This window comes from Zea mays, chromosome 2 (genome assembly GCF_902167145.1).
Source record: "Zea mays cultivar B73 chromosome 2, Zm-B73-REFERENCE-NAM-5.0, whole genome shotgun sequence".
Classification (NCBI taxonomy): domain Eukaryota; kingdom Viridiplantae; phylum Streptophyta; class Magnoliopsida; order Poales; family Poaceae; genus Zea; species Zea mays.
The window spans coordinates 186,383,376-186,404,903 of NC_050097.1; the positions used below are offsets into that span (position 1 = coordinate 186,383,376).

The 21,528-nt window shown below is 54.2% G+C and overlaps 1 protein-coding gene across 1 annotated transcript; it reads right to left on the reverse strand.

The window, feature by feature from the left end:
- Positions 1-567: 567 nt before the first annotated feature.
- LOC541730 (myb-related protein 306) lies at positions 568-2,007 on the reverse strand. The gene is made up of 3 exons (NM_001348573.1): positions 1,706-2,007; positions 1,475-1,604; positions 568-1,347 (listed from the first exon to the last, which is right to left on the reverse strand). Exons 1-3 carry the CDS (start codon positions 1,836-1,838, stop codon positions 630-632), a joined length of 981 nt encoding a protein of 326 aa, NP_001335502.1. The 5' UTR covers positions 1,839-2,007; the 3' UTR covers positions 568-629.
- Between the last annotated feature and the right edge of the window lie 19,521 nt (positions 2,008-21,528).

A 21,528-nucleotide genomic window follows, 5' to 3' on the forward strand; every position in this document is an offset into this window, starting at 1 on the left:
AGCACATGGCAGAGTAATAACTCAAGTAACTTTTGGAAAAGAACCATTCAATTATTTACATTTGGATTTGCAATATGCAAGGATTTCATGAAAATTACACAAGATAATTCTACAAAAGCAAGCATCACTTAGACATGGTTGATCTGAACTACTAGGGAGTACTATAATGTTTTATTCCCCATTCGTGTAGTAGAGTAAGAATAACACGAAAAATATATAGAGCTTGATGAAGGAAAAATATTGGAGTAATATAATTGAGGATTGAGCATCTATTATAACTTCTAAATATATAGATCTTTTAATAATTTATATAAGATGTACACTTCTTTCTATCGGTCACTCTCATGCATGGTCCTTTAGGAACCTGTCATTAGTATAAGCTTACACGATCAGTTCCAATCCCTAACATCAGAGAAACAACAGCGTAAAAAAGATAAAAGAGGGAATTAAAACAAACTAGATCGACACTCAACTCGATCCATATCACCGAGAATTCAAAGAAATTTGGTTCGTTGGATTTCTGCTTCACTAGTTATTACCTAATAACTCGGCGATTATTTTTTTCCCTTTTGTTCTTGCATCTCTACTTGATTAATTTGCTTTTAGTGGTACTTGTACAGCGGCCTTGATTAAAAGAACTCACTGGGGTCCCCTAGTGGCACCACGTCGGTCATGAGCCCGTCCTCGCCGTGCCCCATGCCGTCGTCGAGGAGCCAGCTCTCCAGCATCGAGAACGCCGGCGGCGCGGCGCCCGCGCCGGCCACCTTGCTGGTCTCCGTCGAGCACTCGGGCGTCTGCGCCGCCGCGTTCGCGGGCGCTCCGCCGCTGTGGCTCGCCGACGCGGACGCCGCGCCCTCACCGGAGCACTGCGGCCGCTGCTGCGTCGTGGCCGTCGTCGACGTCGAGCCCGACGCCTCGGGCCCCTTGCCCCCTCCGCTGCCGGGGCGCAGCCACCCCTCCAGCAGCCGCGCGATGTTCTCGGCGCTAGACGCGTACGTCGTGTACCCCGGGGCGGTCGCCGGCAGAGGCTCCACCTTAGCCGGCGGCGGCGCCGAAGCCGAAGGCGAAGGTTCCAGCGAGAGCGCGTCGCGCAGAGCCTGCCGCGCCGTGTGGATGTCGGTCTGCAGCCGCCGCTCCCACTGCCCCTTGGGCACCGCCGGGCGCTTCCCTCCCGCGCCTGCGGTGGCGACGGCGCCGCCTTCCGAGGCACCTGCTGCGCCGTCGCCGTCTCCCCCGCCCCCTTCGCCGGCCTGCATCTTCTTCAGCTTCTTCTTGAGGTGCGTGTTCCAGTAGTTCTTGATGTCGTTGTCCGTCCTCTCCGGCAAGTAGGACGCTATCGCCGCCCACCTGCACGGCGGATCAACAACAAGCTCAAGCGCTCAGCACACCATCACCTCGTGTCGTGTATGATTTGTCCATTGTTGTAGGGGGTGGAAAAGAAAGGGAACAGGCTAGCTAGGCGAGGGATCATCACCGGTTGCCAAGGAGAGCCTGGAGGTGGATGATGAGCTTCTCCTCCTGGTCGGTAAAGTTGCCGCGCTTGATTCCCGGCCGGAGGTAGTTTGTCCACCGCAACCTGCAGCTCTTGCTGCACCGCATCAGCCCTGCACGCGCCGGCCCAAAATAAAATCAAGTAAGCTTGGATCACATGGATCTTGGAAGGCAATTCAGTCCACCGCCTCTCATCATATGATTCATCACGTACCGGTGTTGGTCGGCACGGCGCGCCAGTTCCCGGGGCCGTGCTCCTGGACATAGGAGACGAGCATGAGGTCCTCCTCGGGGGTCCACGGCCCTTTCTTCACTCCCACCTTGTCGCAGCACGGCGGCCTCCCCATGCCACCGCCTCGTCGTTTTCGGCTCCGGCGCGGCCGGCGGGCTGCTACTCTTGAGCGCGGTGGTTGTTGGTGAGCTCGATCGCTTGCTCAGAGATTAAAAGCACCGATCGACCGATTCGGTGCAGACGAGTGGGGAGGTAAAAGGGGGGTGGGGGCAGGATGCATATATATACACGCACAGCGCGATGGAGCTTTATAGCAACAAGTGAAGAGAAGGCAATTGAACACAGTTTGACCCTGGTAAGATTGCTGAGCTAATAATCAACGGCGACGTGACATGTGTTACATCCACATGCCCTCATGGGCACAGCGGGGGCCCGGGACAGAGGCCAACCTCGCAATGGCCTGTCTCAGGTCTGAACCCGATCGACGGGTTTGGTAGCAAAACCTGGAATTGTTTTTATTTGCTTTTCATGGATATGTTTTTTTATGGTCCATTACAATTAAATGAGTTATGTGCATATTTTTCTCTTGACATGAGTGGCAGGATGCACGGCGTAATGAACTTGAAATAAATCGGTGTGTGTACACAGCTTGGTAGGATGCTAGTGAATACAAATCGTTTTTTTTCTTGCAATAATAGTTGTGTACACATCTTGCTATAGTACAGTAAAGATGTGAACATGTGGTACCACTACCGGAATCGACGGCTTTGCCGAGTGCCTGAAACACTCGGTAAAGCCTGAAAAACACTCGGCAATAAAAACATTCGGCAAAGGATTTGCCGAGTGTCGTACTCGGCAAAGATGGCTCGGTACACATTACATCGGCAAAGCCTTCTTTGCCGAGTACTTTTTCTCGGGCACTCGGCAAAGACTTTGTCGAGTGCCAGGAAGTACTCGGCAAAGAAAAGCCACCGTTACGGCGCCGGGGTGACGGAGACGATGTCTTTGCCCAGTGTCCTAGGTGACACTCGGCAAAGGAGTTACCTTTGCCGAGTGTCTGCCGGCCAGCACTCGGCAAAGAATCCGTCAGTGGGTCCCCATGTCAGGTTCTTTGCCGAGTGCTTTATATGGCACTCGGCAAAGTGTGTTTCTTTGCCGAGTGTCAGGGCCACTACTCGGCAAAGAACCTATACCGGTGCCCAGGTCTTGGTTCTTTGCCGAGTGCTATGGTCCTAACACTCGTCAAAGTGACCGGTACACACCTTTTTATTTGTTTTTCCTATTTTATCCAAACAAACAAAAGACATTTCACAGATATCACATATATACATCACAGATCATCACAGACATAAATATCCAACACAAACATTAATATACAAACATAAGTTCAGAAGTTCTCAACACAAACAATATCAACACAAGTTCAGAAGTATGAACACATAAGTCTAAAGGTCTGACATAAGTATTCAACATAAGTTTTGTAGTCTAAACACTAAAAACATAACTCTCATTGAGGTGGGCGGTTGGACTGGTGCTGTGTTAGGCTGGGCGAACCATGAGGGTTGTTAGATGCCGCCGCAGATTGGCCCTGCACAAAGAAGAGATTGCATGTGTTATACCAGATGAATTACCAGCATCTAACTACAATTTTAATACTCACAGGAGTATGGAACAGAGCAGGGTCCGGCCACCATGTGACGCCGACTGCAAGAAAACCAACGAGATAGTTAGAAATAATATCTAATCTAGTGCTATATACCTAAATAAAAAAGAGGGATTACCCATGCTTCTGCATATTGGCACAGGCTCCGGCTGCCTTGGTGGTGGGAGGGACCTTGCATCATCATACACCGTTCTCAGCTAGCGTTGTGCGCCTTGTCCCACTCAGGCGAGCACCACCTATCCATCATCTGCTCCCAGCACAGAGGATGTGCGGCGCACCAATATAGAATCATCTGCAAAGTAAACACGTAAAGTGCATATGAGAAGATAAAATAAAATTCATGCATGGAGTACTAGTACCAAACATGCATGACTTTACCTGCAGGTACTGGTCCCTGGTCAACGATATGGTTCGGGCTTGCTGCTTGGTCACCTTCTCCCCAAGGACGGAGCCGTGGTAGCTGACGATGGCCTGGATTCGGGCCTCATAGTGCATGTCCACGAAGAGCTTCTTACAGCTCATGGTGGCCACCACATCCGCCCTAGCCTCGTATCCAGCCTCGCATCTGAAGAAATCTTGCATACAAAAATGATGTATCCATATATTATTTCAAGAATTTGCAACGAATGCGACATATTTTACATTATACTAAGGCTTACCCACAGCTCTTGCTTCACCCGCTCCGCCTTGTTATTGAATTCCCGGCCGGCCCGGTCTACTACATCGGGGGCGACGGTGTAGTGGTCGAAGGTGTAGGCTGGGCCCGTCACTCCGGCATACTCAACCAGTCCAGGGATGTGTTCCCTGTACAGCAGGCCGAGGATGCCATTGGGGAGGCGACGATGACCCCAAGCATAATCCACAACTGTCCAAGACCTATCCAAGTGATAAATAAAAAGTATTAGTTTATATTATGATTTTGAACACATAATATGAACAAGAATGAAGAACATAAAGTTACATGCCTCTCCCCATCCGGCTGAATTAGCGGCCGCCTGTCCCGAAGTATGGGATGTTGAGGGAGACTCGTGGGACCTCACAGGTAGATGCTCCTCGAACCTGAGGCGCCAGAACCTGAGGCGGTCTGCTGAGCTTCGTTGTTATCCTGCTGCTGGTCGTCGTCGTCCTGCTGCGCCGCCTGCTGCTGGACAAGGTCGTCCTGCTGCACCGCCTGCTGTGTCTCATCCTGCTATGCCTCGTCCGCCGTCCTGCTCCTCCTCCCCCTCCTCCTACTCAGCCAACCGCCCACCATATTTGTCCAAAAACCTGCAATTAAGAGTAAACAAATAAGCACATATAAAAAGATGTATTTAAACATGTGTGAAATAAAAAGTCATATAGCATTACATCGATTAAAAATAATCTTCATATGTGTCGGGGTTAGCCGGATCATAACTCTCATCATCACTATCAACCATTTCATAGTCAACACCATCGGAAGGCGCAAGTTAGTCATTAATGTCATTGCCTTCAAGGATTACTAAGTCATTATCATTTTGCACCTCATCAACAACCATTCCAAATATGTTCTACCATGGCCTTCTTTGGTTTTCTTTTCTGGTTGGCACATTTGCTGCACGGGCATGGGACTAGACTAGCTCCTTTAGCAGTGTCGGGCACCGCAATTAGGGGTACCCCCAATGCTCCTAAACACGGCCGAAAAACATATTCAGAACAAACCATACACGGCTGATAAAGCGCGGTTCAAGTCAAGGCCACGTCTACCATGGGACGCGACCTCATCCGAGCCCAGCCTCGGACGAGAACAGTAGTCCCATACGGATTCACGCCTCACCCGAGGGTCCCCTCAGTCAGCAGACGCACCCTCGGCTCACCCGAAGCCTAGCTCGGGCAGACTTTGTCGTGCAGCGACCTCGGCCAGATCGCCCTACCAATCGACCGTATCGCTGCACATTTAATGCGGAGATCGCCTGACACCTTATCCTGACATGCGTGCCTCAGTCGGCAAGGTCGAAGTGACCGCAGTCACTTCGCCCCTTTACTAACTGTTCTGACAGGGAAACAACATTATTCGCCCCGCTCCGGCTACTATGCCAACCACCAGGGCAAGACTAGCAACAGTAAGTCATGACCTCTCTCGAGTTCAGCCTTGGGCGCAACAGGGAGCTCCGCCTCGCCCGACCTCAGGCCTCGGCCTCAGCCTCGGCCTCGGGAGAAGGTCTCCGCCTCGCCCGACCCCAAGCCTCGGCCTCAGCCTCGGCCTCGGGAGGAGTCACAACCTCGCCCGACCTCAGCCTCAGCCTCATGAGAAGTCTCCGCCTCGCCCGACCTGGGCCTCGGACCGACTACGCTATAGGGGAGACATCATTACCCTACCGCTAGCTAGCCAAACTTCGCTACGAAGGAACAAGACCGGAGTCACATCAAACTACTCCGATAGCAGGTAATGATGGTTCCCCGCGTGCATCCATGACGTTGAGGGTTCTCAGCTCCCTACGGAAGCAAGACAACGTCAGCAGGATCCATGCCGCCCGACAGCTGTGCTTCTACAGGGCTCAAGGCACTTCTCCGACGGCCACGTTAGCTCGTGTACAGGTCTCAAGGCGCTTCTCTGTCAGCCACGTTAGCACATAGCTACACCCCATTGTACAGCTGGGAATCTCCTTGTATCTATAAAAGGGGATGTCCAGGGCCTTCCTAAGGCATGAGACAAAAAAGGTTCACGTGGATACACATTGACATAGAAGCAGGCGGGGCAGACGAGACAAGCAGAGACGGATGCACGCAGGGACTCTCTCTCTCTCTTTCTCTCGCTCGCTCTCGCCCTCGCTCTTTCGTGACGCTTGTAACCCCTACTACGAGCGCCCCGGTGCGAGATAACATAAGCCTCATTTCCCTCTTGTGTTCTATCTTGCATCAACCCATCTGGGCAGGGACACGCAACAACAAATTTACTGGTCAGTTGACGGTCCTCGCGGGTCCGAAACGCCGACAGTTGGCATGCTAGGTAGGGGCTCGCTGCGTGTTAACGAACACTTTCCCATTGAGTTCTAGATGGGTAGCCTCCAACAGCCTCTTCAGCCGGGGACGGTGCTCCGCTTCGAGAGTCTCGAGTTCATGTCCCTTGACGGCAGCTACGACATGGTACTCCTCCCCCCGCAGCGCGATAGCAACAACGGTCGTCGGCTCGCCCGGCGGTGGCGAACTCGACGACGACTTCCCACTGTGGCAGAAGAGGAACACTCGGGTTTGCCCCGCCACCCTCCTCGCCGGAGGAGGAGGAGATGGGGCAACCGTGGCCAGGCAGGAGGCGGCACCTCGTCGGCTGTCGGACCAGAGCGAGTCAACGAGGCCGGCACCCTTGCGGGGGACATGTCGGGTGTTGTCCTCGCACCTGAGACAACGACGGGTGTCGCTTCCCCGCTACGTGAAAACCCCAAGCGGACTGATGACGCCAGCACCCTCGTGAAGGACTTGCTGGGCGTTAGCCTCGTACCTGAGATAACGATGCATTCCGTCCCCGACGCAACTTCACCACCGTCCATCGACCAAAAGGTACCATCCGTTTTCCACCCTGTCCCTTTTAGATTCAGCTTCGATCCACCAAGCGACCCCGCTTCGGTGAGCGCTTTCGCAAGGGCATACCCTGACCTTCCAGGGTATCATATGTGGTCATCTTGGGACCGACTGACGGCCGTCTCAACCTCCGGACCCACGAGTTCCGAGGAAGACGATGACTCCGACTTCGGTTGGGATTTCTTAGGACTCAGTGATCCCAGTGCCATGCGAGACTTCATGTCCGCGTGTGACTACTGCCTCTCCAGCTGCTCCGACGATGACCACAGCCTCGGCGACGAGGGTTGCGACCCAAGTTGCGAGTGTTTCCACATCGATCAGGGGGATCACAACGAATACAACCACCTCAGCATGCCGCAAGATGATAACGCCCCTGTGCCTGCGTCTCGCGCTGACATCCCGCGGGAGCTAGCTGTGGTCCCATTCCCTGCGGGTGGTCAGGACACACAGCTCGAGCAATTCCATGAGATGCAGGCCAAGATCGACGAAGAAGCGGGGCGGCTTGTGCAGCTCCGACAAAACATCGAGCAGGAGTGGGCAGGCCAAGCACTTGCCAGAGGAGCGCGTCATCGGGCCCGAGACGTCCAGCGCCGTATCGTTGATGATGCCAGGGCAGGGCTGCCCCCGGCCTTCAACGGGGTAGGCCAGAATCTAGCTGCAGTGGCGATGCTACTCCGAGCAATGCCAGAGCCATCCACCACTGAGGGGCGACGTATCCAGGGCGAACTCAAGGGTCTCCTGGAAGACGCAGCGGTCCGAAGAGCCGAGAGCTCTGCCTTCCGAAGGCAAGGGTGCCCCTCAGAGCATTGCACAACGACCTCCCAACACGTGTGGGAGGCCTTGGTCCGCACTGAGCGCACACGGGACGGGACGCCCGTAGGCCCGGATCGCCTCGGCGACGAGCAGCACCGCCGCGACAGTCGAGCCCGCCTCGAAGAGAGGGTGCGCCGAGGCTACCACCCTAGGCGCAGAGGACGCTACGACAGTGAGGAGGACCGGAGCCCCTCGCCCGAACCGCCAGGTCCGAAGGTCTTCAGCCGGGCCATACGACGGGCGCCGTTCCTAGCCCGGTTCCGAGCCCCGACTACCATCACCAAGTACTCTGGGGAGACAAGGCCGGAGTTGTGGCTTGCGGATTACCGACTAGCATGCCAGTTGGGAGGGACAAATGACGATAACCTCATCATCTGCAACCTCCCCCTTTTCCTCTCCGACGCTGCCCGGGCATGGCTGGAGCATCTGCCTCCTGCGCAGATCTCCGACTGGGACGGCCTGGTCAAGGCCTTCGCGGGAAACTTCCAAGGTACGTACGTGCGCCCTGGGAACTCATGAGATCTCTGAAGCTGCCGCCAGCAGCCTGGGGAATCCCTGCGAGAGTACATCCGGCGGTTTTCGAAGCAGTGCACCGAGCTGCCCAACATCACTGACTCGGACGTCATCGGGGCATTCCTCACCGGCACCACGTGCCGGGACCTGGTGAGCAAACTGGGGCGCAAGACTCCCACCAAGGCGAGCGAATTGATGGACATCGCCACCAAGTTCGCCTCTGGTAAGGAGGCGGTCGAAGCCATCTTCTGGAAGGACAAGCAGCCTTAGGGAAGACAGAAGGAAGACGCCCCCGAGGCGTCCGTCCAGCATGGCTCGAAAAAGAAGGCCAAGAAGAAGGCGCAAGCAAAGCGTGACGCCGTTGACGTGGATCTCGTCGCTGCTGCCGAGCACAGGAATCCTTGGAAGCCTCCCGGAGGAGTCAACACGTTTGACAAGATGCTCAAGGAGTCGTGCCCCTATCACAGGGGTCCCATCAAGCACACCCTTGAGGAGTGCGACATGCTCCGGCGTTACTTCATCAAGGTGGGACCCTCGGCAGAAGGTGGCAAGGACCAAGGCAACAACAATAAGGAGGGCGACAAGGAAGAGGAGTTCCCGGAGGTCTGCGATTGCTTCATGATCTACGGCGGACAGGTGGCGAACGCCTCGGCTCGGCACCGTAAACAGGAGCGCTAGGAGGTTTGCTCGGTAAAGGTAGCGGCGCCAGTCTACCTAGACTGGTCCGACAAGCCCATCACCTTCGACCAAGGCGACCACCCCGACTATGTGCCGAGCCCAGGAAGGTACCCGCTCGTCGTCGACCCTGTCATCAGCAACGCTAGGCTCACCAAGGTCCTCATGGATGGAGGCAGCAGCCTCAACATCATCTACGCTGAGACCCTAGGGCTCTTGGGGATAGATCTGTCCATGATCCGGGCCGGTGCAGCACTCTTTCACGGGATCATCCCCGGTAAGCGCGTCCTGCCCCTTGGGCAACTTGATTTGCCCGTCTGCTTTGGAACTCCTCCAACTTCCGCAGGGAAACCCTCACGTTCGAGGTGGTCGGGTTCCGAGGAACCTATCACGCGGTGCTGGGAAGAGTGTGCTACGCCAAGTTCATGGTCGTCCACAACTACATGTACCTCAAGCTCAAGATGTCGGGCCCCAAGGGAATCATCACCGTCGGATCCACGTACTGCCACGCTTACGAGTGCAACATGGAATGCGTGGAGTACGCTGAGGCCATCGCCGAGTCCGAGGCCCTCATCGCCGACCTGGATTGCCTCTCCAAAGAGGCGCCTGATGTGAAGCGCCACGCCGGCAACTTCGAACCAGCCGAGGCGGTTAAAACCGTCTCTCTCGACCCCAACAACGACGCCAGCAAGAAAGTCAGGATCGGCTCCGAGCTCGACCCCAAATAGGAAGCAGTGCTCGTCGACTTTCTCCACGCAAATGCCGAAATTTTTGCGTGGAGTCCCTCGGACATGCCAGGCATACCGAGGGATGTCGCCGAGCACTCGCTGGATATCCGAGCCGGAGCCCGACCCGTGAAGCAGCACCTGCGCCGTTTTGATGAAGAGAAGCGCAGGGCCATAGGCGAGGAGGTCCACAAGCTGATGGCTACAGGGTTCATCAAAGAGGTATTCCATCCTGAATGGCTAGCTAACCCTGTGCTTGTAAAGAAAAAGGGTGGGAAATGGAGGATGTGCGTAGACTACACTGGTTTAAACAAAGCATGTCCAAAGGTACCCTACCCTCTGCCTCGCATCGATCAAATTGTGGACTCCACTGCTGGGTGCGAAACCCTGTCATTCCTCGACGCCTATTCAGGTTATCACCAAATCAAGATGAAAGAATCCGACCAGCTCACGACTTCTTTCATCACACCCTTTGGCATGTATTGTTATGTTACTATGCCATTTGGCTTGAGGAATGCAGGTGCAACCTACCAAAGGTGCATGAACCATGTGTTCGGGGAACACACCGGTAGAAAGGTCGAGGCTTACGTCGATGACATCGTTGTCAAGACAAGAAAAGCCTCTGACCTCCTCTTCGACCTCGAAGTGACTTTCGGGTGCCTGCGTGCAAAAGGTGTAAAACTCAATCCCGAGAAGTGTGTCTTCAGAGTCCCTCGAGGCATGCTCCTGGGGTTCATCGTCTCCGAAAGAGGCATCGAGGCCAACCCGGAGAAAATCGCAGCCATCACCAACATGGGACCCATCAAAGTTTTGAAAGGAGTACAAAGGGTCATGGGATGCCTTGCGGCTCTAAGCCGCTTCATCTCGCGCCTTGGCGAGAAAGGGTTACCTTTGTACCGCCTCTTAAGGAAGGCCGAGCGCTTCACTTGGACCCCCGAGGCTGAGGAAGCCCTCGGAAACTTAAAGGCACTCCTTACTAACGCGCCCATCTTGGTGCCCCCCGCTGCGGGAGAAGCCCTCTTGATCTACGTAGCCGCAACCACTCAGGTGGTCAGCGCCGCGATCGTAGTCGAGAGACGAGAAGAGGGGCATGCACTGCTCGTCCAGAGGCCGGTCTACTTCATCAGTGAGGTGCTATCCGAGACCAAGATCTGCTACCCACAAATCAAGAAGCTACTGTACGCAGTAATTCTGACACGGCGAAAGTTGCGACACTACTTCGAGTCTCATCCGGTGACTATGGTGTCATCCTTCCCCCTGGGAGAGATCATCCAGTGCCGAGAGGCCTCGGGTAGGATAGCAAAATGGGCAGTGGAACTCATGGGCGAAACAATTTCATTTGCCCCTCGGAAGGCCATAAAATCCCAAGTCTTGGTGGACTTCCTAGCTGAATGGGTCGACACCCAGTTGCCGATAGCTCCAATCCGGGCCGAACTTTGGACCATGTACTTCGATGGGTCGCTGATGAAAACAGGAGCAGGTGCTGGCTTGCTCTTCATCTCACCCCTCGGGAAACATGTACGCTACGTGCTGCGCCTCCATTTTCCGGCGTCAAACAACGTGGCCGAGTACGAGGCTTTGGTTAATGGGTTGCGCATCACCATCGAGCTAGGGGTTCGGCGCCTCGACGCTCGGGGCGACTCGCAGCTTGTCATTGACCAAGTCATGAAAAACTCTCACTGCCGTGATCAAAAAATGGAGGCCTATTGCGACGAAGTTCGGCGCTTGGAGGATAAGTTCCACGGGCTGGAACTCAACCATGTTGCTCGACGGTACAACGAGACCGCGGATGAGCTGGCTAAAATAGCCTTGGGGCGAACGACGGTTCCCCCGAACGTCTTCTCCAGAGACATATATCAACCATCCGTGAAACTCGACGACGCGCCCGAACCCGATGAGACCTCGGCCCAGCCCGAGGTACCCTCGGCCGCCGAGGGTGAGGCCTTGTGCATCGAGGGAGAGCGGAATGGGGTTGCGCCAAACCAAAACTGGCAGACCCCGTACCTGCAATATCTCCTCCGAGGAGAGCTGCCCCTCGACAAGGCCGAAGCTCGGCGACTGGCTCGGCGCGCCAAGTCGTTCGTTTTACTAGGTGATGAAAAAGAGTTGTACCACCGCAGCCCCTCAGGCATTCTCCAACGATGCATATTCGTCGCCCAAGGACAAGAGCTGTTACAAGAAATACACTCGGGGGCTTGCGGTCACCATGCAGCACCTCGGACCCTCGTCGGAAATGCTTTCCGACAAGGTTTCTACTGGCCGATCGCGGTGGCCGACGCCACTAGGATTGTACGCTCCTGCCGAGGGTGTCAATTCTACGCGAGACAGACGCACCTGCCCGCTCAGACCCTACAAACAATACCCATCACTTGGCCGTTTTCCGTATGGGGTCTGGACCTCGTCGGTCCCTTGCAGAAGGCACCCGGGGGCTTCAAGCACCTGCTGGTCGCCATCGACAAATTCTCCAAGTGGATCGAGGTCCGACCCTTAACCAGCATCGGGTCCGAGCAGGTGGTGGCGTTCTTTACAAATATCATCCATCGCTTTGGGGTCCCAAACTCCATCATCACCGACAATGGCACACAGTTCACTGGGAAGAAGTTCCTAGACTTCTGCGAAGACCACCACATCCGTGTGGACTGGGCCGCCATAGCTCACCCAATGACAAATGGGCAGGTGGAGCGCGCCAACGGTATGATTTTGCAGGGACTAAAGCCGAGGATCTACAACGACCTCAATAAGTTTGGCAAGCGGTGGATAAAAGAGCTACCCTCGGTGGTTTGGAGTCTAAGGACGACGCCGAGCCGGGCCATGGGTTTTTCACCGTTCTTTCTAGTCTATGGGGCCGAGGCCATCCTACCCACGGACTTAGAATACGGTTCCCCGAGGACAAAGGCTTACGATGACCAAAACAACCAGACCAACCGAGAAGATTCGTTGGACCAGCTGGAAGAGGCTCGGGACGTGGCCTTACTACACTCGGTGTGATATCAACAGTCTATGTGACGCTACCACGCCCGAAGGGTTCGACCTCGAGGCTTCCAAGTGGGAGACTTGGTGCTTCGGCTGCGACAAGACGCCCGAGGGCACCACAAGCTTACTCCTCCCTGGGAAGGGCCCTTCATCATCGTCAATATTTTGAAGCCCAGGACATACAAGCTGGCCAACGATCAAGGCGAGGTCTACAGCAACGCTTGGAACATCCAACAGCTACGTTGCTTTTACCCTTAAAATGTTTCAAGTCGTTCATGTATCTCGCTTTCTTTACATGCATAAATAAAGTCTAACCATCAAGGAAGGATCAGCCTTGCCTCGGCAAAGCCCGACCCTCCCTCGGGGGCTAGAAGGGGGGAACCCCCTCTCCGTCAAAATTTTCCTCGGAAAAGTCTTTTACCAGAACGTATTTCGCGCTTTTCGACTGCGTCGATAACAGAATCCTAAAGACGAGCGAGAGAGACCTTGAACGGCAAGGCCGACCGAGCCGAGGGACTCCTACGCCTCTGGGATACGGATACCTCACTCATCACCTTCCGCGAAAAGTAACTCACGCTCGGATAAGCGATTCTGCTACCGAACAAGTCCTTACGCTCGAAAACTTTTCTGCCAAAATGACTTTCGTGCTTTTTCGACTATATCGATAATGGAATCCTAAAAACGACAGGAGAACACGTAAGCGGCAAGGCCGACCGAGCCGAGGGACTCCTACGCCTCCGGGATACGGATGCCTCACTCATCACCTTCCGCGAAAAGTAACTCACGCTCGGATAAGCGATTCTGCTACCGAACAAGTCCTAACACACAAAACGAGAGGAAAGAAAACATAGCTTTATAATTCGACATTAAAATGTTTAGGCCTCAGCGGCCACGAAAAACATACGCATACTTCAGGCAAACTGTTCTTGTAGGCCCAGACATCGGCAGGTGGAGGAGCAGCACGCTCGGCGTCATTTCCACCCTCGATAGAATCTAGCACGGCTCCAGGCGGCGACACGGGCGGAAGGACCTCCACCTCAAAGGAGGAAGCCAGCGCCGCACTTGGGCCCTCGACAGCCGCGTCAAGCCTCTGGACCTCGGCTAAGGCAGCCTCTTCTTCGTCAGGTAAGCAGTACCCCTCGCTGACCCGCTCCAGATCCACATCGTAGTGGAAAGCGAGCACGGCGAAGGCCCGCTTAACGCCGTGGTGCAGCGCCCCGCGGGGTCTGTTGCGCACATGGCCACCGAAGGCCCATAGATGACTCTGGGGGGAGCTACACGTGGGGACGCCGTCGAGGCCAAAGGCCTCGCAGAAAGCCGAGATGGCCTCGGACATGGCCACGCGCTCGGCCTCCTTCTGCTCAGCCACCTCGGCAAGCGCCTTGCAGTTCTTGACGGCCTCGTCAAGAGCCGTCTCGAACCCTGCAGACAGCAGGACAACTTTCTTCAGACAAAAGGAGAAGAATGGAGACAAAAACAAAGTCACAAAGCGGGCAAAGCATACCTTCGGCCGCCCGGGCACGTTGCTGCGAGTCCTCGGCTTGGGCGGACTGGGCGGACCCGATGGCCTCGGCCAGGCTCTCCGCAAGGGTCCCGGCCCGAGCGGACGCCTCGAATAACCGCTCCGTAGCCTCAGCCAGCTGACCCCTAAGGGCCTCAGGCTGGCTCACGGCCTCGGCAGCTTGGCTCCGAGATTGGTCCCGCTCGCCAATAGCCTGGCCAAGCTCCAGCTGTCGCTGTCGCATCTCCTCGGCCTAGGAAGCCACCTGCTCTCGGGCCGACAAAGCCTCCGCTCGTGCCGACACCGCCTCCGACTTCAGCTCATTGCAGAGCAGCCAAAGGTCCGCCACCTTGGTGCTCCGTTGGGCGAGGCGCTCATTGGCCTCGGTAAGCACGGCTCGCTGGGACCGCAGCGAATCCCAGACGTCGCTCTCACGGCGGATGAACAGCGACTTGGCGGTGCTCACGTTCGCAAGTTCCTAAGGAGGGAAAAATAGGATATTATGAAGAATGCCCTGGTCACGCAAGGTATACGTCTAAGTCCTTACCTGGAAGACCCTAGGAACGTCTCTGGAAAGGATCTCCATGGTCGACCGAAGCAACCTCATCGCCGCCTCGGTATACTCATGGAAATTATCTCGGGACCTCTCCTCCAGCTTGTCGTTGAGGGAAAGGAGGGGTTCCGAGTCCGAGGTGGTGCGGCTTCAGAACAGGAGCGGCTGCCCACCCCACTCATTGGGGTTGACCTGCGCGGGGATAAGGCCGCTGCTCCCCAAGACGGGCCATGATTCTGCACGCCCCTCCACCGAGGCGTCGGGTTGTGAGCACCTAGAGGGGGGGGGGGTGAATAGGTGATCCTATAAAAACTTGAAACTTAATCCGCAAAACTTGATTAGGAGTTAGCACGAATAAGCCAAGTAGCTAGAGAGGAGAACTTGCACAACACGATAACCACAAAGAGATCAACACAGAGATGGCACAATGGTTTATCATGTGGTTCGGCCAAGTCCAATACTTGCCTACTCCACGTTGTGGCGTCCCAACGGACGAGGGTTGCAATCAACCCCTTTCAAGCGGTCCAAAGACCCACTTGAATACCACAGTGTTTTGCTTTCACTTTACTATATCCCGCTTGCGAGGAATCTCCACACTTTGGAGCCTCTCGCCCTTACACTTTGAAGTTCACAAAGAAGCACGGAGTAAGGGAGGGATGAGCAACGCACACAAGACATGAAATCAGAATACTAACACGCACACAAGTCACAACAAGAGCTCACAACACAACCCAGCGAGTTCACAACTCAAATGGAGCTCTAGTTGCTATCACAAAGAATCAAATGCGCGGGATCGAAGTCTTGGTGCTTAGGAACGCTTAGAGAATGCTTGGTGTACTCCTCCATGCGCCTAGGGGTCCCTTTTATAGCCCCAAGGCAGCTAGGAGCCGTTGAGAGCATTCCAGGAAGGCAATTCTTGCCTTCTGTCGCCTGGCGCACCGGACAGTCCGGTGCACCACCGGACACTGTCTAGTGCGGATTTCTTTCCTTCTTTGGCGAAGCCGACCGTTGGCGCTTTGGAGCCGTTGGCGCACCGGACATTGTTCGGTGCACACCGGACAGTCCGGTGCCCCCTTCCGACCGTTGGCTCGGCCACGTGTCTCGCGTGGATCGCGCGGCCGACCGTTGGCTCACTGGACAGTCCGGTGAATTATAGCCGTATGCCGTTAATCACTTCCCGAGAGCAGCAAGTTCGCCTGAGCCAGCCTGGCGCACCGGACACTGTCCGGTGCACCACCGGACAGTCCGGTGCACCCAGACAGAGCTGACTTTGGCTGAACAAAGCCATCTTTAATTTCAACTTGATTTTTCCTGTTTCCAGCACTTAGACACAATACATTAGTCTCTAAAACAATGTACTAAGTCTGAGAAACATACCTTTATACTTGATCTGTACTTTGTCCACCATTTAACACTTAGGCACTTGTGTTGGACACTAAATCACCAAAATACTTAGAAATAGCCCAAGGGCACATTTCCCTTTCATGGGTCCCCCTGCAGCCAATGCATCGGGTACCACCACCGTCGACGTACTGGGCCTCTCCTCGGCTAAGGTGGCAGGCCTCCAATCCCCAACTTCGGCAACGACGGCCGTCCTCTCCTCGTGGCCGAAAATGGGGAGGTCGGGGATGACCACGGGCGGCGGTGCCGCAACCATCCTGACGTCGGTGGCGACGGGCGGCTTCGCGGGCGAATTAGCGATGGCCCTGGCAGGAGTCGATACCGGTGTCGACGACAAGTCAGGCGGGCTCGGGGCCGCGGCCACGTCAGTAGTCTCCCCCGGCACGATGGCCGCTCCAGCAGGGGGGTCAACCTGGGAGGCTTGCCCCATGGCGACTCGTGCCGCCTGGGCCCCCCGTTGGAGGGCGCCTTGGGCAGAGGCCAACCAACCGGCGTGGCGCGCCGCAGCACCGACCGCCGAAGCCGGCTTTGTCTTAAGGGCCTGCCTCCGCTTGCTGAAAGAGAGAGACGGCAAGTTCAAAACACACAGAGGAAAAACCAAAACAGAGGTATCCTCAGATACTTACCTGCTCCGGGGCAAGGCCAATCATGCCTGCGGGCAGGCCCCTCGGGCCCCGGTCTCCGTAGGCGCCACCGAGGGTTGCCCCGCTGCCGGCTTCGGCACCGTTTCCGCCTCGGACGCCCGAGGCGCCGAGGGAACGACCTGTCCAGGCGTCGTCACGACGGCCGAGGGACCGGCCTCCTGTGCAACCAGCACGTGCACCTGCTCTTGGGGGATAGGCGGATCGGCCTGACCCCCCGAGTCACAACAATTATCTCGGCCAAGGGGTCAAGTACCCCCTCGGCCTGCCTCCGCTCCTTGGATTGGGACCTTGGTGTCCCGGCCCCAGGCATTGATGGTGCCAGCCCACTTGGAGGCTGGCTCGGCGACCCCTGGCCCAGCCTCGGGTCCGGGCTGAGGCCAAGTCAGGCCGCCATGTCATCATCTTCGTCGTCGTCATCATCATCATCATCATCATCATCATCATCATCGTCGTCAGGTGTCTCCGGCGACGACTCCCTCGGGAGCCCATCCCTCGCCTGCCTCTGACGACGCTTCTCCAAGGCTTCCCGAGCTAGCATCCTCTCGCGAGCTCGGGCTTTTTCCGCGTCCTTCTTCTCCTTCTCCTTCTCTGCGGCAAGCCTCCGTGCGGCTTGGTCCGCCGTGTCCTCTGGGACCGGTGGCCGGACAGGTTTATAAATCCTCAACCCATGGGGACGAACAAAAATCCCCATAGTAAGAATCAAAGGCGTAGAGAACTCGGCGCAAAACAGAAGGAGGATCAGACACTTACCAGGGACACATACCCACGGTCGAGACGCATCGCGGGCTGGCTAAGGGCGCCGGCATCCGGCCTCCCTACCGTACTTGTTACCCTCTTGAGGAGGTCGTCGGTGGAGAGGGAGGTCGAGGACATCCGCGAGTCCTCCGAATTGACCCCTGGCTTCATCTCCGCGAGCCGCAACCGCCGCTCGACCAAAGGGAACACCCTCTGACGATGGATAGCGGCGACGACCCCTGCAGCGGTCGTTCCGGAGATAAAACCACCGGTTCTACCACCCCTTGTTCGAAGATGCAAGGGAGGTAGGGATGTACTGCTGCGCGCGCCCGGCCTCAGCTGGAGGGTGCAGCCACCGGCCCGCACCACCATACGGACCTTCTTCGCCTCCGTCGTCGCGGCGAAGAACTCCGCGGAAAAGATATGGGTCCACAGGTCCCAGTGAGGGTCAATCCCCAAAAAACCCTCGCAAACCGCCGCGAAGATGGCCGCTTGCGCGATAGAGTTGGGGTTGAAGTTATGCAGCTCCACCCCATAGTGGTGCAGGAGCGCCTGCATGAAGCGGCTCGCTGGCACTCCGAACCCTCGCTCATGGAAGGGGATGAAACTGACCACATACCCCGGCGGCGGAGTCGGGTCAGCCTCGCTCGCGGGGGCCATCCACTCTGGCTGCGGCTCGTCGGAGAGGGGACAGAGCAGACCATCGGCAACGAGGGCCTCTAGATCCTCCACAACAACGGTGGAGAAAGGCCACGGGTCGCACGGCGGAATGACCGTCACCTTGTCAGCCATCGCCGAACGGAGGTGGTGGAGGCGGAAGGGATGAGGTGCGTGGTTTCCTTTTCTCTGGCTACTCTCCTAGGTTGCGGAAACCAAAGCAGAAAGCAAGCGCAAATGGTAGGGTAAAGAACCACCACCGACCCCTCTTCCAAGTATATAAAGGCCCAGGCGAGATCCACCCAAAGCCTCGCCCGAACCCGTCGTGAAATTCAAACTCGAAGGTGAAACGGTCTTTCTGTTCCTCGAATGGCTCGCGCACACGGAACAGACGCCCCGCGAATCGCCCGTCCCGTCGCATTAACTCCTTGGCAGGGCAAGCGACACCTCCGGCAGGAGAAGCGGGCGTCGTTTCACCTCCGTCATGATGACCGCGTCAAAAAAGGTGCGCCGCCTTATTTAAATTCATGTCCTTTTTCTTTCCCTCTCTCTCTCTCTTGCCACAAGGACCGGGAAAGGGGATATTTTGAAAAAGGATCCTTCCCAGCAAAGGAAACGGGCCCCGAGCCCTCCTACTGATCAGGGGTTCGAAGGTTGCGCCCTCCGGGGTTCGGCAACTGTGGCAGAACTGCCCGAATTATTCCAACTTAAGTGCCTAAGTCCCGCCTTAGAGGCTAGACCACACTTAAATGGGAATAAACCGTCAATCCCTCGGATCTAGTCCGACACGGCCACTGACAGGATCAAGTACCACAATCTCACTCGATGGTGAGTCACAGAGCAAATACAATAAAGCATAAAACCATGCATGTAAGAGTATTAAAATTATTACATCACCATCGGAGTTTTGCAAAAGTAGTCATCATTGTTCGAAATGCAGCGGAATAAAACTAACGGTAAATAAACAGAGGGATGGGGAAGCCTGTCCCATCACTCCTCATGCTCCTCCTCAGCCGAGGTAGGGTCCCACTCGACAGTCCAACCCGGTGGCAAGATGGACGGCCAAGTCACTCCAGCAACCATGTCCTCCAGAGAACCTGTAAAATTATGCCACAAGCAAGGCTGAGTATACTAATACTCAGCTAGACTTACCCGGTGTGAGGAGTCTACTCCTCTACCTCTAGACATGCAGCTGTTTGGCTGTGGGGTTTGGTTGCCAAAAGCACTAGCTGAGTTTCTAAGTCAAGTTTTAACTTTGTCATATTTAAGTGTGACTCTCTTAAGGCTAAAAGTGTACTATCTACTCATACATAGTAGCAAACATTATTAGCAATCAACATCTTATATCAACTCATCATATTTCCACTTGTTACTCAATGCAGTACAATGGATCAAGCAGTCTCATTAGCTGCGAGAAGCAGACGATTCGAATCGAGTTTTTATCCTTGCAAGGTAAACCTAAACACACGACGTGGCGAGGTGCTCCGTCCCCACACACATCAACCGTCCCCATCGATTCCCCGTCAGCAGATCAGGGCTCACCGCCTTGGCGTACGACCCCGACTGCCGTCGTGCAGTGACCGCACTTGTACCCACCATAACCGGAATGGGAGACCACGTCTCAGGTCGCGTGAGGGGTAAAGTCCACTGCCAGGTTCAATCAGGTACTAGGCTTACCGATTTACCATATTTCTCGGCATGTGTTTAGTACGTTCAAACGCTTGACACAGGTATCCGCACGTTAATCCTTATTCCATTTTCCCATCTCGTAAACAACCAATCCCCATGGATTGTTGTCCACAAACTAGTATCATGATAGTGTGAAAGTGGGTACAACCAATTTCCTGATCTCGCGCGAGTGCTAGAAAAATCACTCGTCTTCTACCGAGATCCTAATTAAATAAAGCAACTACTCGACCTAGCATACTAGTATCCATCTCAAAAGGATTCCTGAGATCATGCAACTAGGGTTTCAAACAATTCCTACACCTAAGTGCACAATCAATTCTACAATCATTAAGTGAAGTAAAATAGCATAAATAACAGGTTATGCATAAACCGGGGCTTGCCTTCCAAAGCAGTGGCAGGCAGGTCCTCTGGTGCAGGATCTGGTGCTGGATCTGGGGCTACCTCCTGAGCAGCTCCTTGCTCCGGCACGAGGACGTACTCTCCGTCAGCAAGGTTACAGTCTATCGAATGCAATGAACATGTATGTCATGATTATGCAGGATTTAATAACATTATGCTAAATAAGAAAACTGAGTTAAGGAGTAACTTAGGGTTCCTTGGCCATGCGGGGCTTTTAGTGGGTTATGCTTATCACTTTTAGGTTTAAGTTTTTATTGAGGATAAACATAGGGAATTGGTATTGCCTTTACATATTTCAGTGGACAAGTTATAAAGAGTTTTTAGGATGACACTAATTTCCTATTATTCATTTTTCCCCTCTCTTTATTCTCTACTTATGGTTTCTAGTGTAGGTTTGAACTACGACAGTGGTTTATTATTTTCCAAAAATTCCATAAAAATTACAGTGGGTTGCCATTTGCTATTCTAGCCTTTTTTAAGAATTTGAGGCTTAAAATATAAAGGCTATGCTTTAGACAAAAATAACAAGAGTGGTGTAAAATGGGCCACTTTACACTACATCTCCTAATTAGGGGTGGGTTCTGTCCTAAAAGTTATTTTTGCTGGCATCTAATAGCAATAATAGGCTTCTGTGCTAAAAATCACAGAAAGCTAAGGGATGATCATTTAGTTATGATTTTCTAAAGTTAAATGTCAAAAAGGCACTTTCTACTACATTATTATTTGAAAAATGTCAAATAGCAGATTTCGTATTTTTCCTAAGTTCTTATTAACAAAACATTAGTTATCCCAAGGGTTGGGGTGGTTTCACCTTGGGCTTATTTTTGTAGGGTTTTTCTAAGTTTTCCTTGGTTTATTAAAATAAAAGGTCTCCTACTTATTTTATACTAAACCAGGGTATGATAGATTTTTCTTCCTAATATTGAGCTTTTGGCCAAAACTATAATTAAATCAGAACCTTAAAGTTTTCTATAGTACACAGGGGGTTTTATATTTTTCTTAAGTAGGTTACATTATTTAGAGTCTGACAAAATTAGTTTGACCAAATTTGGATGAACTAAACAGAAGTTATGGATTTTCAAAGTTTCTGTTCAAATTTAAAATCAGATTTAATAAGGTTTTCTGGAAAAGCAGTTTACACCGAGGTCCTTGGGTTAAAACTAAATCAACCCACTCAAATCTACCCCTGCGCCACTATTCCCCTGAGTCGCTGACAGTTCAAAAAGCCCCCTGACTTTCTCTTCCTCTCACCCGCGGTCCTTCCCCCAATGTAAACAGTACCCGCAGGCAAGAAAAGGGCGGCGCGGCTTACCGGCGGTGTGAGGGG